Here is a 19,776-nt window from a genome sequence, read left to right as displayed (position 1 = left end):
CACTTACGGAAATGTGCATTACAAATACATGTATATTCAAACCCCAGATGAGATTTTGTCAAATCGGCTTTCAGACAAACATATATATGATATCCGTGCATATTGTTGTGTATTTTATCTCGTGTTACTTATACGTAATTAAATATTATTTAAGAAGTGCTGTATATGAGTATATACAGACTAGTTTAGGCCGAAAAGCGACTAACAATATAAACCATCAGTGAAATATGTCCATTCAAGGGAAGGTCCGAATATTATTTATTTATTTATTTATTTATTTATTTATTTATTTATTTATTTATTTGTTTGTTTGTTTATTCATTTATTTATTTATTTATATATGTTTTTCACATCTTTATTTTTATTTATTTGTTTATATAACAATGACAAATATGCTGCGAGGAAGGAACGTTTTCGTGTTTATATATTACATTGTAATTTGTACATACTGCAATGTTGACACAATCAGGAAATTCACACGTATCTGTCGCAATTTGTTTAGGTAATTTACGTAAATAAATAAATAAAATACTTGGTGAAGGCTCTATGTGCCTCATCTCTTTACCTTGATTATTTAGACATTTCTTATAACATCTTTGAATACAAGTGTTTCTATTTTATAAGCTCCTGACGATTCGAAATGGTCTAAGGGGAGATAATTTACCATCATGACATTCTTCACGATGCACATGCAGGCAAGTATATTAGATACTGAGTAATTTTCTATTGACTTACAACTCTTAGTTATCTGAGTCAAACAAATTTTACAGAAATATGTTTTGAATTAAAATGTTTAATCTCTTTTAATGAATATAATTTTGTCTTGGATCTTAAATACGCAAATTTTAAATACGCAATAATCATATTTAATATTCAGTTATAAGCACTATGTATGACTTACGCTTCGAAAGATGAGAACCTATTACACTGAACATTGAGTTTCTTCGTTAAAGTGAAAACAATGTTCATATACCGTGTACACAGGTATAGCCTACATCAGATGTACAATGTAGGCCTAGGTGGAAATTATTTTCGATTATAGATTTTGTACATATCATCCCGTAAACACTAGTACTGTAGGAGTTTTATTCATTTATCTTTTCTTTTTCATTTTCAACTTTAAATTGCTTCAAATGAGGAGCGATTGCAAGTTATTTTCTGTCCACTCGAACAATCTATCATTATTTAATCAATTTACAAATAAATCTTCTACTTTTATGGGAGTTACTTCCCTTACATTACCCAATTTATGTTTTCGTAAAAAATAATGTGTAACAGGCTTACTGATAATGAATACTTATTTACTTCAAATAAAGTCGTGGTCGGTGCTTTCAGTGAATATTATTATGACTTAATTTTAACGAGTCACATTTTAAATCGCATAAAGGATAAAATAGCTAAATGTTAATCGATTGTCTCCCTTCTTTCCAGTTTTATAGAGGGCGCAACGAATGGCGCGAACATTAGAATAATGGCTGCTACTTCATCTCAGAACGCCATCACCTTGAAGGGATCGACGGAGATTGTTTCAGAATTCTTTTGTAAGTATCGATGTTTTAATTAGAAGGATTCTTGACGATTACTAGTCTCATTAACATGCATATTTGGTATGCAAAACCTTGCCCGCTGTCAAGTGTCAACAGTCGTGCTGATTTCGGTCCCTCTGTTTTGGGTTGACGTTGTTCAAATGTTCAAACATCGGCCCCTTTCTTTCTGCGATGTCCATGTCATTCGTATCTTATGATTGATCTCTTGTCTATTTGACATTATTTTAAAATTATATAACTGTCACAGTCATATACATGTTCAAATCCAAGTGGCCTCACGTCCTCTGTAAACAGTTTCTCTGGCTACACCAGACGGATATTCTGTGAGATATCCCTGTAGATTGCATGTGAGCATATGTTAATTTGGCGCTATTATAGCGAAATATCACTATAAAAAGTTTATTTATAGCTTTACCAAACTGGCGAATTTCAGCATTTTTTATGTATAAAGCAAAAGCGTATACATAATAACATTACATGTAAAACGAAACTTTCATGGGATGGTAATACCGTATGTAATATTAGGAGAGGAAAAATGCACGACCAGACCAGAGTTCAAACACGGGACCTCCGAACACTAGCCGGATGCTCTACCAATTGAACGACATGGTGGCGACGATCAACCCAGTCCAGTTCCGCAACATTCCTCCCTCCTTCAACAAAGTCTTTGACCCCGAAGACACACACGAGACCCTATACCACCTCAGTGGGTATTTTAGTTGGGCGCCATATGCAATAGGAAAGGAAAAATGCACAGCCAGACAAGGGTTCGAACCCTGGAACTCCAAATACTAGCTGGATGCTGTTCCCATTGTACTAGCTGGTTGCCGACGATCAACCCAGTCCAGTTCGCTACATTCCTCCCTCCTTCAACAAGTCTTCAACCCCGAAGACACACACGAGACCTTATACCTTCTCCGTGGATATTTTAGTAAGGCACCATATGTAAAAGAGGGAAAATGCACAGCCAGACCGGGGTTCGAACCCTGGCCCTCCAAACACTGGCCAGATGCTCTACCAATTGAGCTACCTCGTTGCCAACGATCGACCCAGTCCAGTTCCACTACAGTTATAATATAAACAACATTCCAACATACATTGAAAGGAGTTTCGATAGGAATTGATTCGGTTAACTAATTAAATAGTAGCTCTTGTTTCGAATAAGAATTGATTGTATTATGTCCAAATGTTTTTTCTGAATATCTAATTAAGGTTTCAGTATTGTGTACATGTGCATACATGCATTTTCATCCAAAATGTGTTGGTGTCAGTTCAATACTATAAAATTTATAGCTATAGTGATGGCATGGGAATCATTATGAATTTCATGATTGATCAACACAATTTCTTCAACGATCAATGATCGATTATTGATTGATCATTAACAAAAAGGGAAATGTGTGCATATATATAAACATTAACTAAAACAATGGAAACTGTTATGGATATATCTGTTTTAAGGCATCTAGCAAATAATTTTTTTTTTTAAATGTTTAATTTTTAATTTCCATGTTCCAGTGATACTGTTCATTTATTGATTGTTGAAGTCAGCTGTAAATCTTCCATATGCATGTTATAGCAAAACCATGAATCATGATTAACGACAAAATCATAATGGATTAGTCGTAGTCAGAGGTCAAACAACTAATCATTGATTAAATTGAATAATCAGAACACCATAGCGGTATAAGATTGTGATAAATTAACATGTGCTCAATCTGATATATGCCTTGGCATCTACCTGGATTTGTCAGAATATCTTCATTTGAGACGGTTAATATATTAGTATTGGGACTTATCAAGCCCCACAAACATTTTGGAAATGCTTGAAATTAAATAATCTGGAAATATAACTATCTGACAGTTGCCTTTAAGTTTGGACTGTTGAAGTTGCTTAGTTCCAAGTAGAAGTCAATTCTGTGACTGGCATATATATTCACAAGGGTTTTATTATAGCAGATGTAATACCAGAGATCTGACATTAAAAAACTGCATCCCAAATATTCAAGTAATGAAACATTTTTTCTTGAAGATGCAGTTCATTATGCAGTGTCTGTACATGTACATTTAAAAGTAAACTTGAACAACATTGGATTGATTAGTATTTGAAAAAAACATGAACCCCACTTATTTTCACTGTGCGATTGGGGTCCCATTTAGTCTGAAATTGAATTAAAGGACCCAATTTATAAAATACACAACCCAAGCCTTGAATTCTATATGATTTTGTTCTTTCCAGGGTATGGAATCAACAGCATACTGTACCAGCGAGGAATCTACCCTCCTGAAGATTTTACTCGAGTACAACAATATGGTCTGACTCTGCTGGTCTCTTCAGATGATGCTCTCAAAAACTACCTTAATGAAGTGCTGTCACATGTCAAAAGTATGTGTATATATAAATGTATTGTATGTAAATGGCTTTTATTTAGCAAATTGATATTTTCTTAGGGATAAGGAGGATTTATATTCAATAAGAATATAAGCCAGTGCTTCTTGAAACATTTTATGGCTTGTGAACTGGATGTTTTAGAGATTTCAGACAGATTTGTGAAAGTATCTTTTTAATTAAAAAAGAAATTCAAACTCTTTGAAATAATTAAAAGTAGCATTTTCATATGATATCATCATAGATATCAGACATATTAACATTTGACTCCTATAAATTTGACTTGTTTCCTTTTTAGAATGGCTGTTAAGTATGACGGTGAAGAAACTGGTTGTTGTCATTAAGGACATAGACACCAACGAGGTGATGGAACGCTGGCAGTTTGACGTGGAGTGTGACAAAACTGTTTTAGAAGAAAGGTACACATTCATACATAATTTTACATAACTTTACAATTTTCTGGTCAGAGTATGTTTTTTTAATATTTTTGTTGTTGTAATAGGCAATTTTCTGGTCAGAATATGTTGTTGTTTTTTTTGTTATAGGCTGAAATAAGAATAACTCATTAGCTCACCGGTTACGAGTAACCGAGAGCTAATGCTGTCACCCCCACGTCAGCGTCCCACCCCAAAACCTTAAAGTTTTTGGAGTAAGTTTTTGGAAAGCTTGTAAGTCCAAAAGTATACACCTCATGCCCTTCTAATTTGGTTTATACATTTATTAGAGGTCTAGGAGTGATGTTATGGCAAAATCATGCAGAAAAAAATTGCGATTTTTTCGCATTTTACCATTTTGTGGACTTAACTTTTTTGGCACCAAAACTCACTTTAAAGTTTTGGGGGCGAGTCCAAAAGTATAAACTTTTTTGGCACCAAAACTCACTTTAAAGTTTTGGGGGCGAGTCCAAAAGTATACACCTATCACCCTTCTAATTTGGTTTATACATTCATTAGAGATTCAGGAGTGATGTTGTGGCAAATTATGCAGAAAAAAATTGGCATTTTGGCATTTTACCATTTAGTGGACTTTTTTGACACAAAAACTCACTTTAAAGATTTTGGGTTTTGGAAAGCTTGTAAGTCCACACCCTTCTTATTTGGTTTATACATCCATTAGAGGTCTAGGAGAGATATTATGTGACATACAATTTCAAAATGACATGCTTATATACATACATAAAAAATGAATGCATAGTGTGATTGCTGCCGCCGGTGAGCTTTCGCAATCATTGATTGCACTTGTTAGATTTTGAGTTGAAGCCTTTCCCAAAGCCTTTTAAAACAAAGAAAATAAAAAGGACCCCTTTTTAAACACTTCATCCAAATTGCTCTGGATGGCATGTGACAGGCCTCCTGTATCTATCATTAGTGCAAGGTTTGATAAACCCAGCAAGCAAACAAGCCACAATGTGTTGAGAACAAATGTGCATTAACATAACACTGCCACACATTCAACACTTTCATTAAGTAAAGTTCAACTTTATATGTTTCAGTAAACCAAGAGAAAAGTCTGTGAAAGAGATAAACAAAGAAATATGTTCTGTGATACGACAAATAACAGCGTCCGTGACTTTCCTGCCTTTGCTGGAGAGCGCCTGTAAGTATCTTAGTATGGTCTTGATGCGTAACCTCATAACCTATACTAAATGATCGGCCCAAGGCATGCAGTGGACCCTTGAGAGTATGTTTTTGACACCCACTTTGAGATTAAAGGGACATTTCTACTTGACTATGTTATAATTTCTGAGAAATATTGATTTGTTTTCTAAAAATGCTAAAATGAAGGGTCAACTCCATGCCTTGGATGCCCTTACATGACTACCTGACCCTTTCACACTAAACAGAATTTGGTTCCACTCACTACCTTTTATTGCAAAACTTTCCTAGTACACTGTCTGTAAAAAAAACATATCTACTGCCTGAATTTAAAATAGAGACCAATTTTGATCTGTGTTTTCTGTTCTTCTTTCTTCAAGGTGCATTTGACTTACTAGTATATCTGTGTTTTCTGTTCTTCTTTCTTCAAGGTGCATTTGACTTACTGGTATATACCGACAAGGATGTGGAGGTGCCCAGCTCCTGGGGAGAGGACGGCCCTCACTTCATTGCCAACTCCGAGGAAGTGAGACTGCGCTCTTTCTCCACCAGCATACACAAGCTTGACACTATGGTGGCTTATAAAAAGACGGACTGAGAGCTACAATGATTTGCCAACCAACAATGTGCATTGCTGACACTTGACTGTGTCTATAATGGTTTTGAGCCCTGAAAAAAACAGTGGACCATATGAAGAAACTTGCTTTCTACCTATTCACTGAGATGGTTTGATCACTGCTTTGCAGCTCACAGTGTTTTGTGGAAGTATGAGGAAATGTACTATCCTGTCTGACTATGTAAAAAGAGGCAAAGACATTTTTTTTTTCGAGGCCAAATTTGCATGAAGGTTTGGGTTATAAATTTCTTCATAAAAATATTTGTAATGTTTTGCTCTGCTGTGTAAAGATCTCAAAATCTGGTCATACTAAATATTTAATTTTCAGAGTTTTGGTATTCTTAGTGCTATTTCAAGTTGCTATACTGTATGAAAACCTTGTGATTTGGCTGCTTATTGCATTTGGCATACTGTAATGCATTGTGCTTCGGTATCTTGTGTGACTATGAGACCTGTAGCTTGATTATCTCACTATGATTGTCAGTGTGCAATAATAGTGTGTGTTTTTTCATGCAACAAAAAAATACTGCAATAAAAAGCATGTTTGAGATTGGCAATAGCATAAAGAAATGGTTTCAAAACTGAAACTAATTTAGTAAAGGTAAGATATATTTGTAATATTTGCATTGTCTATGTATTATATGTTAATGACTGAGTGAGAGAGTTTGTGCATGTCTGTAGCACAAAAGCTTGTGTAAAAGATATCTCATGAACTCTGCAATCAATGTAGCTCTTTTATTAAAGCACCATTGCATCATGACATCAAATTCTACATGTGGTTGGAGTAAGTGATCGGTCAAAGTTGAAAGGTCAAATGTCACTCTTTAACATTTGATAGACTGCATAAGAGATGCATACTCATGAGAGACAGTGGGATATATATATACGTTGACTCCAGCTCACTTTGCTTCTTTTTTTTTCTTTTTTTTTTTTCAAAATTCTTGAGGTTATTTGATTATGTTCACCCTAATTATTTTAAGATGGTAACAAAATAGAGTCAATGTAAATCTGAGTGTTTCATTCCTGTTAAGAAAATACAAATTTCATTAACCAAATCAGGATGCAGCATGCTAATCATTGCAAAAGATTCTTCTATATGATTCAGTTTGTAGTCAACACAGTCAATATACTTCATAGTATTACCAAATGGTCTTCTTGCACTAGCTGTCAGGACAGCCAGAACTTTCTACTAATGAAATCTATTGGTGTCAGAAGCCATTTTGTGACGAGTGGACTAGAAACCATTTTGTGACGAGTGGACTGGAGCCACCGGAGGGTAGTAGAATGTACCACATAGTGTGCAAATGTCTATCATTTCAGATGTGGTGTACATAGGCTTAGTATTGAAGCTACTCCAGTATTTGAGGAGGAATGAATCTTTTAACAAATGTAAGACTATGTATTGGGAATGATCAGTCACATGAATAATGCGGTCAATATCTCTGCCTGTGTAAAAGTTTAAAAGAAAACAAGCAAGTAATTGCATATTTTGGTGCTGGAAAGGGTCCATGGGCCATATGTACATAAAAGTTTTCAATGTCCCATATAGACAATTTGAAAGCCTTTAGACGAAGACCAAATTGCACATAATTAGATAAAGTGTTAGGTCGGAACGGAGTCATGGGCCATATTCATATAGAATGTTCATGAATATGACCATAAAAATTTTGAAAATATTAATGAAACTATAAAGAACAGTAATAAAAGGCCCATATATCAGTGGCATACCTGGAGTCACCCTTCCAGTTCCAGGTAATGATCTTGTAAATTGTGTTATTTCAGAGTGTGTATATCAAAGTTATAATAAATAGTTCTGTTATTTCCGTACTTGTACGTGCTTTCTATGGAAATGTGTTACAATTTGTTGATTATTGTCATTTTGTGAACATTTTAGTGATTTTCGCTGTAATTAGCAAAACAAGATGAGTGCATGTCAAGGTCCTAACCTAACGTTAGATATACTTCTTTCTTTTTCTGAAATCCTTTCTCTTCCATTTTCTTCCTCTTATAATATCTTGATCTTATAATATGCTCATCAAGGGTTGAATCATATAGCATTGTAGTGTAGAGAATGTTAATTGGTTTTAGTGCTGTTACGTGAATTCACGATTGCAATCCTAAGTGTTCACACAAAGGAACTAAAATCTGTAAAATTTAAGCAATATGCCAGGGACTTTAAAACCAAATTAAGTTGGTGCGTGTGTTTCATGGTATTCTGGTTGGTTAATTTTCTTTTGTAATAAATATTGATCAATGATTTACATCTGGATACGAGGTGTACTCAGTTTAGTTGATTAAATGCAGGTTTATCCTGCTTCAGATGGCTGTGTGATACTACTGAAGTTAATAATAAAATAATCACTGATGAAAATGTCTTGGATCACTTTATTTTTATGCTGAATTTTATGTGGAACGCTGGTAAGCCTTTGGTATTACACTTTCGGTTCATCTGCCTGAAGGGCAAATTAACATCTGTTGTGATGTGATGGCTGCGTCTACATATGTATTAGGTGCCAAATTTTCTAGATATCACCTTTACATTTTCGACAACTCGATAAGTAAGATGAAGGCATACCGAGTTTGTTCAAATGAACGACCTTGACCTACTATCAAGGTGACAGGTCAACTCAACTTCAACCAATCATTAAGAGATTCAAGGTCATATTCGGCCTGTAGCACACGGGCATGAACGACCTGGCCTACTTTCAAGGTCACAGGGGTCAAATGTGTCGATAAAAAAAATGAGACACCAATTCTGTTAGTATTTATATCATCCAAGAGCCCCAGAGTGATGCCAGCAACATTCTGGAAATAACTTTGTTCAAGCGAATGACATTGAACTAGGGTCTAATGTCTTAATATTTTTTATGACTTCTCAATAACCAAGATACATTGGGACGTGTGATTAGGTCATTAGTATGCTAGGGTGGAGGGTTACAAAATAGACGGATACGTTATTCAAATGAATGACTGACCTTATTTCAAGGACACTAGATTCAAATGTTAAAATCTTCTGAGGAATTTTAGGCCACCTGAGACGAAGTCTCAATTGACCTATTCTTAATGCTTTTTGGTCCGACATCCGTTCGTAAACAATTTACATTTGTAACTTCTTCTCAATAACCAAGATGCCGCGAAAGCTCATATTGAGCCTTTAGCATGCTGGGGCAAAAAGCTATCAAGATTTTTCAACTGAATGACATCGACCTTTATTCAAGGTCACGGGTCAAATAGCCAATCTTTAAACAAATTCTCATTAAGCAAGAGACCTGATATGGGGCCTTTAACATGCTGGAGTGAAGAGCTATCATGATTGTTCTTAAGAATGACTATGACTTGCCTTTGAGGTCAAATGTGTTAAAATATTTAAACAACTTCTACTCAATTACCAGGAAGCCCCGGGTTGTGATATTTGGCCTGTAGCATACTGGGATGAAGGACTATAAAGTTTGTTTGAATGAATTACCTTGACCTACTTTCAAAGTCATAGATCAAATGTAAAATATTTTTAAGCAGGTGGCCAAAGGCTATGATATTGAGCAAGTGACGTGCTGGGATTAAGGGCTATAAAGTCAATGCTCTTGACCTTCTTTCGAGGTCACAGAGGTCAAATGTAAAATCTTTAAATGACTTCTCTATAGCCAAAATGCCAAGGGTCATGATAATGAGACAGTAGCATGTTTTGATGAATGACTGAAAAGTTCAAGTGAATTATCTTATCTTATGTGTTAAATTTTTAATTTAAAAACATCAATATGGGATTAACTACAGAAGTGTTTGTGTTTGTGAACGTATCTAGTGGGATCTGTAAAACTAATCGATCACAAAAGCTAGTGACTGAAACTCATGCGACAAAAAAGGCGGGACAGACAAATCTAGAAACGAAAAAAACCCAGCAAGTTTTGCATCAAATATGGATATTTCAACTATTTATGGCGTCCCTTGAGGATCTAGAACTAGCAATTGATGGACAGGATGGGGGTCCAGAGGAGCATTTGGCAATACACGAGGTGGACGTCCGTCTGTCCACTCTATGTGACAGGTGATACGGTGATACAAATACGAAGAAACATGTAACTCCAACACAGGAATGATTATTGCTTTAACTTCTCTTCTGGATTTCCAAACTTTTGGTACGTAGAATGATGCAGTTTATTAGCTCACCGGTTACGAGTAACCGAGAGCTAATGCTGTCACCCCGGCGTCGGCGTCCCACCCCAAAAACTTTAATTTTGGGGTAAGTTTTTGGAAAGCTTGTTAGTCCAAAAGTTTACACCTCATACCCTTCTTATTTGGTTTATACATTCATTAGAGGTCTATGAATGATGTTATGGCAAAATCATGCAGAAAAAAAATGTGATTTTTTCGCATTTTACCATTTTGTGGACTTAACTGTTTTGGCACCAAAACCCACTTTAAAGTATTTAGAGTAAGTTTTTGGAAAGCTTGTTTGTCCAAAAGTATACACCTCATGCCCTTCTTATTTGGTTTATACATTCATTAGAGGTCTATGAATGATGTTATGGCAAAATCATGCAGAAAGAAATTGTGATTTTTTCGCATTTTACCATTTTGTGGACTTAACCTTTTTGGCACCAAAACTCACTTTAAAGTTTTGGGGGTAAGTCCAAAAGTAAACACCTATCACCCTTCTAATTTGAAATTATATAAATTATGGTGTCACAACAGTATATTGGAGAACCTTTTAGTGTAGTGTTTTGTTTATAACGACATGTAATGCGACAGAGCATTGCACTATTCCTTGACACGTGTACATTAACACAATAAGTACACATCCGTAATAAACCTAGCAGCTTTAAAGACAGCACATGCCGAACAAGTATACTTAGTATAGCAAAAGCAATACATGTCACCTACCGACCCTAGCCATTACACTCTAATCATTTATACAGATGGTGCTAATTGGTGTTAATTTGGGAAAATTGTAACGGCGACCTTGATCCAACGGTGACCTTGACCCAACGACACCGAAACTGAAAATTGACCGAGATAATGTGATTCTTAATATATTATTAAGTTTGATGATAATCCTTCAAGGAATGAGCTGCTAAATTGCTGCCATTGAACATTCTAAAAATAGTAACTGTGACCTTTATCCAACAACCCCGACACTCATACTTAATTGTACGATCCTTGATAAGTTAGATTGAATTTCGGTGAAAATCCCTTAATTGATCGCAGCCAATTAAGTGCTGAAAAGGATTTTCTGAAAATAACAAACAAAAAACGGTGACCTTGACCTTGACACAACGACCTTGAAGCTCAGATACATGTTCACGTGCAAGGCAGACGGAACGGAAAACTATAGTCCTCCCGGTTTCGCCGGTAGGGGGACTAAAACTGATTATAAAACTACACCACAGCTGTTTCCTCCGGATAGGACTTGACATGCAGTAATGTTCTATATGGAACAAAATACGGAAATTCATAAGCGAAGACAGGAAATGAAAACGGGTATACATGTGTATACACATATTGAAGGGAATGTGCATTAAAACCACAATTTAATCGATTGTGTGAATTATGATATTTTAAGGTTTGTCACCATGCATGGATATGTAAACATTACTCCTTAAAGAAATGATGAAAAGGTGTCATCAATAAGCTTTTAACGACACAGAGACTCGTACATAAAATTTGATGAATACACAGAAAAAAATCACCGGGAATTTTGAAATGTCTGGGCTATTATTTACAGTTGGGTATATGTAAGCTGAAATTTCATTTTAAGAACGTTACCTAGATTTGAACTACCAGATTTACATGGCACGAGTTGATTTTGCATTGTTCAACGTCAACACAATAAAGTCGCTAAGGACGAAAGATAAAACAAATGACGCTGATCCTTGAGGAACACCTGGTCGTGTTCTACCTGACTCCTATAACTTTTCACGAGTCTCCGTGTAAATCTATATATTTTTTGTATTAGTCTGTATTAACGCCTGGAAAACACAACGTTTTCATTAGTGATAATTGTCTGAAGGTAAAATCCACAAACTATGATAGTCCAACTACGCACCCCAATGGCAATTGCATAATACCTTATTGACAAGAAATCCAGAAAACGTTCGAAATTATACGTGGGGTTTCAACGATGATGATAGTCTAAATGACCTTTTATTGTAAATCTGAGATATAAAAAAAAATCAAAACATATATATATCTAGTGTCTTGTTACTGATATGAAAAAATGATAGCAACCCCGATTTAGAATTTAACTCATTTAGCTATTTAACAAACATTAATGAAAGAATGGCTTCGAAATACGCGTGTATGGTCGGTTTTAAATGTGAGTGCCCTTCAGGTGTATATTTAAAAAAAAAACACGTGTCACCACACTGGAGATCTATGTTTACACCATTACCTGGTATTGGTGAGGTCTCATATATGGAACAGTGTCAGGAAACGTGATCTGTACCACTGTATAATATAGAGTACATATCTGTATTTATTACGAATCTATTTGAACTATAGTTGGGCATATAAGCTGATATTTCATTGATGTTAAATGTCATTAAAATAAAGTAATTATGACCTTTAATTGTGAACCTGCGCTATAACAAGAATTTAAAACATATATGGTAACTCGTTACTGCTATGGAACAAATGACAGCAACCTGATTTAGCATAAAACTCACTTACCTATTTAACAAACAGTATGGATATTTTTTTATATTTCATAAGAGTGTTCTAATACTAGAGTGTAGAAATCTAGTCTCACAGAATAGACTGTCACCACATTTAAAAGAAATTTCGCAATTCATATTGTATGAAGTCCTTTGGGTACTAGAATGTCTATATTATTTCCGGAGAAAGAGAGACGGGCGAGAGAGAGAGGGACGAGAAAGAGAGAGAGAGAGAGAGAGTAGTAGTAGTAGTATTTAAAACATGAGCTGAGCTATAAATAGGTGGCCGATTAATCACAGAACTATTAACACTGGTAGAGCTCTTAGGTCCATAACTGTACAGAAACTAGATATATATTGTCTAAGATCGATATTGGCCACGTTCTATTTTTAAACCGTTCCAGTTCATGTTTACAGGTACATTGTAGACACGGCAAATTTACTGTTGTCGCCATTAATACAGAACAGGATTATTACAGAACTTGGACACGGTGAGTGTTTGATATTCTATATGAGTTTACGACATGACGAAAAAATGTATACATAGATTTATTGAACTGCAAGTCAGTCATGTGTGAAATGCAGTTACGGTACATTGGCATTTGGAGAAATATAGTATATAACTGATCGGCATATATGAACTTTAAAAATGGCTTTGACAATAAGTTTGTGGTCTCTTTCAAATGTCAGTACCCTTCAGCGATGTATTGTATTAAACACGTGTTACCACATTGAAAACCTATGTTCAATCGTCACACCATTCCCTGGTATTGACGAGATCTTAGATACGGAACAGTGTCAGGAAGCGCGGCCCGTACCTTTGTATAATACACAGTATATATACCTGTATGTATTGCGAACCTTTTATATTAACAATGTAAAAAAAAAAAGCTGAAATCTTGATGCAAGACAATTGTCTCTGCTACAGATATCGGTAGCCTAATGTTGTAGAGTATGATCAATCAACCGAAAATTTAAAATATTATTTCTTGTTTTGAAATCTACATATCATGATTACACGTCAAATTGTCCTTGTCATAATATCGTTAGCTTAAACAATTGAACAAAAAAAATAGTATTGAAATTGATTTTAGTTTTGAAATTATCACGCGTCTATGGAACTTGTAGAATATATGAAAAAAAGGTTTTTGGGAAAGAATTGTGAATTTATTTGTCGTTCAAGCATGTTCATAACACTATGTTTATCATAACTCACTTTAAATCATTTGATTTTGTTCTCATTGTCTCAAGTGTCTAAGCTGACTAAACTTACAACGTTTATATTATGTGCATATCACTACAAAATATTACCTTTTTCAAATCTTGGTTATTTTAACGACAAATTAAAAAAAATCCTATACTTTTCGAAACATGTATTACATCTAATTTTGATAAATAGAAACATGTTCTTGCATGAACCAGAAAAAAAAATATATGAAGTATACATTTTTCTCGTCTATAATTAAGATAATGTATGGAGCATCGGTAAATAAACATCTGTTAAAACAAACAGGTAAACCTAACAAAGCTTTTATTACTAATGTGGTCGTACAAGACACTAATTAATACTTATTACATTACAGATGTGTGACCATTCTAATTGATACTTTGTTGTTTATGATTGTTTCGTGACTATGACCTCTTTTGACGAAGAGTAACGTACTGGTTCACACGTTTTTGTCGTAGATGGTACGAGTTGTGTTAAAGTATGGGCCCTACCAGAGATGAAACGGCGTATACCACAATGCTGGAAAGGTCCAAGGCTTATTGAGTAAGTATTACAGAGTTGTCTCCCGTGTCTGTGGCATTGTATAAAAATAAACACTTGTACGGCAGGTAAATAATAGATCATAACAAGTTAATAACAGTAAAGAAAAAAATAATTCAATTAAAAAAAAAATCACATTATTGATTCAACGTAAACAAAATCTCATTTAACAAACTGCTTGAAGACGGTATTGCAATATTTCCTTTCGAACGAGAGCTCATACTATTAAAGGTTTGTCAATTATCATTACAATGTCGGCTGGGTATATCAAAAGTTTTGGAGTTGATGAAACCAAATCGGAATGAAATATTTTATTAATTCAGATGGTATATACATCTATATTCACCAGAAATATGATGGAATCGTCTACTTCAGAATATCATTATTATGCTGTTGAATATATAATGATTTGTTTTCAGCGGCTGTTGCGTCATCGGGTCACGTGGTAATCCCACAGAAAGTCCAGAAGCATGAAGCCTGTGGACTTTATATTGATTCCAAATGTGTATGGTCATGTAATATTACCCGGCTACAGCCAGGTAGGTCTCAGCACATCGCGTCATTTATATTATCTGAATACCTACCCTCGATACTCCACAGGTTATCCCCACTTCCGCTCTCTACAACCCTGGAATATGCCATGGCAAAATTGAAGGCCCACTTCCTAAAGGATAACAACAAGAAAACCTCTAGTGTGATTAATTTAAGCAATGAACAGTGGTTTTGATGTTTTTATAGTCGATATGACAGCAAGATGTATGGTGGGCAAATGCTATATGGGAACCCTAACGCTTCCCATGCTGTCTTTGCCCACCATACATCTTGCTGTCATGTCGACTATAACAACATTAAAATCACTGATCAATACTCATATTGACATTGTCTTACCATTTTCGTCAAATTTGGAAAAGCTGACCCAACAAAACAAAAAAATCCCGCCTTTTCTTATGTCACATGACCAACTGGGTGTTATAAGCATATGGTGGCAACTGCCTCTCAGCATTTTGTCAATTGGTAAATGCGGAGTAAATGTAAATATCAATGAATGTTACCCAAATCTCGACATTAAATAAACTGATTTTGAACTTGGTTGTTTGCTCCTCGTTGATTTGCAAAAATGCGATTGGTTGGGTTTGTTTTCCAAACACCAATCAAATAGCTAGTTGTGGTCCTTTGCCTTGACATATTCCAGTGTTGCAAAAACGAAAATGAAAATAACTCCTGTAATATCAGCGATGCTGAATACCAAAATGCTGGAGTTAAGGAATCTTATAATGCTGACAACTCGTTTGTTCTCGATTACTGCTATAGGATGTTTTCCTTTAATAACTCCAAAAGGGAGACATTCAAACAGGACGAAACGATTATTTTGTGATTCCCTTTTCTTCCAAAACTAGTACTTGCACCTGAGAAAACTAAACCGTTTTGTTGTTGTTGTTGTTGTTGTTGTTGTTGTTGTTGTTGTTGAAAGATAAACAATTGTTTGTCTGTTTCCAGGTGATGGACCTTCCCATCCATTGTGTGTGGATGCTTTAAAGGCCATTAAAGCTCACCTAGCATCATAATACCCGGATGTAAGTGAAAATCATAGCTAAGCATACTTTAAATCAAATTATTAGGATTATCAAGGAGAACAGAGAATGATTTATTTTGTTTTGTGACTTATTTGATGTTCCATATTAGTACAAAAAAAACAAAAACAAAACAACATTTCTAAAGTTAAAGAATATCATCTTATAAGGGGCGGGCTTATTACATACCTTTTGTAACGTTTAGGCTAAATATAAACTCTAGTTTACCCTAGAAAAAAATCTAAATTATGTAAATGAGTTGACAGTGTTCAATGATTGTTTCAAATATATTCTTGGCTGTATAATAAAGCTACATCGCCATCCTGTCCCTTCATCGTCAATTCATATGAAATGCATTCCTTACACGTAATGTTTTTGGCGTTATTTTCGCAGTTGATAATGAACCGCGAAATTAAAAAAAAATCTAATTTAGTTGAAATACCAGCCATGAAGTTTGTTGTATCAAAGAAAGGTTGTAGCAGGAAACTAAATACGTACCCAAAAACATGTCTTGTTAATCAGTTGATAGATGATATTGAAAGGTTTTTTTGTTGAATACCATTTATATTAAGCAAGCATAACATGGCATCGATATTTGCAACGAGTAAGGAGCATGAGTGAAAATATCGGTATATTCTTTACTGAAAAATGTGATAAAATGTATATCTTTGTTTCTCTCTTTCTAACAGATGACGATGTACCCTACCTTCCTACGTCTCCCATGACGGTTCCAACTTAAAACTCAGATGGGTTGGAACTTGATGTCCTCAGACAGTAGAAACAAAATAAATATATATATATAAATCATGGTATGTCCTATTTTTATTTAACCATGTACTAGTCTATAATAGTTTAGTAAAATGATACTTAAATGTTTCCTATAAATCAATCGAGACACTTCCAATGACATTAGTCGAAAATAAAAGGCATAAAGAAATTGTATGACGTATCAAACGGAAGCAATAAAACTATTTCCGCAATTTACAAAATCAATATTGATGACGTATTTGCCAGAATCTAAAAAAAAAATATCCATATTTTGTGTTGATCTTCAGTTTTTATATTAATGATTGAGTGTGAATTAGGTATTTCACTGTTAATTATCAATCATTATTATAGCTTGATGACGTAATATGCTGACATCTTTAAATTTGTTATTTTAAGATTGATGTGAAATCACTATTACAAAATATCATTTAACTCTCATTAAACAAACTATGCAGATGAAATAACAATAATAATACCCCTTTCGGCATTAGGAACACGGAAAAAATTGATGAGCAATACTTCTAAAATATTTCTCATCTGATGATGTTTAAAAACATAGAAACCCTACAAAAGGCATTAAATGCTTCATTGTGTATGATAAAGACATGCTGCATGGTCTTAAAATATATGATGAAATATTCACATAGTTATTCTCTGCAACATGTTTTGAAATACATTAAGGAAGAAACTTTCAACTTTCGATCACAGAAGCAGAGGCATAAGCTCCCTTGACCATTTAAAGAAGCAAAAGCTACAACATGGACCTGACTACACGGGACAGACACCGAAATATGCCAAGAATACACAATAGATAAACAAAAATATATCATTAAATTAATATAGGGATTGGTAAACAATACATATTGTCCTTTCCAACTTATCCACAACTAACGGCAACAAAAGCCTAATTACATCACAACACGAGGATTAAACACAGGGGAATATTTCATTAGATACCGTTACCAGGAACTCGGTCAAAAGCAGAATAGACAAGTTCTAAACAAACAAAGAGATGTTCAACAGCTATTATTAGTATAAACATTCGTTAGAAATATAGGCCTCGGTACGTGGTGACCTTTACTCAAAAAGTAAGTGACAACCTGATTTAAAAGACGTTTAAATCCGTTTGTTGATTTTCAATACTTAATAATGAAAAAGGGATATATATTTGCAATATTAAAAGGACAAACAGTCTTACAGATATCTACATGGGTTGTTTGATGACATAGTAATATATAGCACTTTCACCTCCTGCTGTTCAATACACAAGCGAACGTGGAGAAATTGGGTCTTTTAACCGTCAACGTGTGTTTCTTTTAAGTCCCCACTTTCCTGACACGTTTAGAATCACAATTTCAAAATACAATATATCTGGATACACATTATTTCTATTCGTCCTTGAATATGTAATCCCATGGTTACAGCGCTGATATGCAAAATCGTATATCGAAATAGGAAACATTGAGATAATCTGCATGCTACCAATCGCACCAACATGTGCAAGTTGATAAATGTTGAAAAGGAATCATTGTACAATTAGAAAAGTAAAAAAAAAAAATTAAATAAAGATTTTGAACACTCAGTTATCATTGTTAGACAGATACAGCGTAGCCATAGGACATGTCTTCGTTTTCTTATTGAATTGAGAATTGTGTAATTTTAATTTTATTATGATTTACACGTTTCACATGGGACAACAGTGGTTTCAGCGTATATTTATTGTACAAAAAATAATTAACGTAACATTAACAGATGCAACAAACACATATCAACAGTAGACAATTTGGATGCCGGCTTCACCAAACACTAGATATACATATCAAGAACACATGTATCTTAAAAGTAGTGGTGATATTAATATATACACATGCTTCGGTTTGCTTTGAATACCACATGAACGTTATCGAATTGCGGCGCCATGTCACCTCCTCTTCCAAATTTTGATAAATCAGTTTGACCTATTTTGAGTTTTCTCCATCGCCTCCTAGATATCAACACTTGTCCTACAAGGACTAAACATCTGTATGATATCCCTAGGCATCACTGATGAGTCTTGAAATATGAAACAACTGTATGATATCCAAAACATCACAGACGAGTCCAACAATGACTCAACAGCTGTATGATGTCCCTAACATCACTGACGAATCTGAGAAGGATGAAACAGCTGTATGAAGTCCCTAACATCACTGACGAGTCTTAGAAGGATGAAACAGCTGTATGAAGTCCCTAACATCACTGACGAGTCCTCGAATGAAGAAACAACTGCATGATGACCCTAGCATCACTGACGAGTCATAAAAAGACAAAACAGCTGTATGATGTCCATGACATCACTGACGAGTCCTAGAAGGAAGAAACAAGTATGATGTCCATGGCATCACTGACAGGTCCTAGAAGGAAGAAATAGCTGTATGATGCCCATGACATCACCACGAGTCTTAGAAGAACAAAACAATATGATGCAGTGCAATTGATTTTTGGCTCTACTTTATTGAACTCTCATTTTTTATTAAAAGGTGCACCTACTATCTTTGTAGTTTTCGTGTCTTAAAGAAAAAAAAATCAACCCCTGTACTAGGAGCTGACTGCCCGGTACCTGTACCACATTGGGAGTTTAATGTTACAACGGGTTTGGTCTCATTTGTTCCTCAATTATACTCTGGGACTAACTGCCGATATTTTGACGAAACCATGCTGTCATATTGTCGACTTTTATAAATCAGCTAACTTATTGTGATTAAGCTTTCATTTTATTTTCCATACAGTTCCCCTACTATGTAAATATACCTAACCGATTCATGTGCTTTCTGTAAAATCTCAACACTACAATGGAAAGTAAAATGAAAAAGTAGCATTCAGTCTTAAAATTGAT

At 34.8% G+C, this 19,776-nt stretch overlaps 1 protein-coding gene and 1 long non-coding RNA gene across 2 annotated transcripts; both read left to right on the top strand.

Annotated features, from left to right (window-relative positions):
• The first annotated feature begins 1,438 nt into the window (after window positions 1-1,438).
• LOC117337170 (mitotic spindle assembly checkpoint protein MAD2A-like) lies at window positions 1,439-8,518 on the top strand. The gene is made up of 5 exons (XM_033898020.1): window positions 1,439-1,541; window positions 3,787-3,933; window positions 4,235-4,355; window positions 5,429-5,532; window positions 5,963-8,518. The coding sequence occupies exons 1-5, from the start codon at window positions 1,472-1,474 to the stop codon at window positions 6,127-6,129; spliced, it is 609 nt and encodes a 202-aa protein (XP_033753911.1). The 5' UTR covers window positions 1,439-1,471; the 3' UTR covers window positions 6,130-8,518.
• Window positions 8,519-13,093: 4,575 nt separating this feature from the next.
• LOC117337163 lies at window positions 13,094-16,941 on the top strand. The gene is made up of 5 exons (XR_004534766.1): window positions 13,094-13,285; window positions 14,481-14,565; window positions 14,982-15,101; window positions 16,060-16,136; window positions 16,823-16,941. It is a non-coding gene; the product is annotated as an uncharacterized LOC117337163 (long non-coding RNA).
• Window positions 16,942-19,776: the final 2,835 nt, after the last annotated feature.

Source organism: Pecten maximus, chromosome 1 (genome assembly GCF_902652985.1).
Source record: "Pecten maximus chromosome 1, xPecMax1.1, whole genome shotgun sequence".
In the NCBI taxonomy this organism is placed as follows: Eukaryota; Metazoa; Mollusca; class Bivalvia; order Pectinida; family Pectinidae; genus Pecten; species Pecten maximus.
The sequence above is the reverse complement of the archived record's forward strand: the minus strand, read 5'-3'. Positions and strand labels throughout refer to the sequence as shown.

Coding starts and splice junctions, on each gene's coding strand:
- LOC117337170 (XM_033898020.1), top strand. CDS start 1,472: ATGGCTGCTACTTCATCTCAGAACGCCATCACCTTGAAGGGATCGACG. Junction 1,542..3,786: donor GATTGTTTCAGAATTCTTTT/GTAAGTATCGAT, acceptor TGTTCTTTCCAG/GGTATGGAATCAACAGCATA. Junction 4,356..5,428: donor AAAACTGTTTTAGAAGAAAG/GTACACATTCAT, acceptor TATATGTTTCAG/TAAACCAAGAGAAAAGTCTG.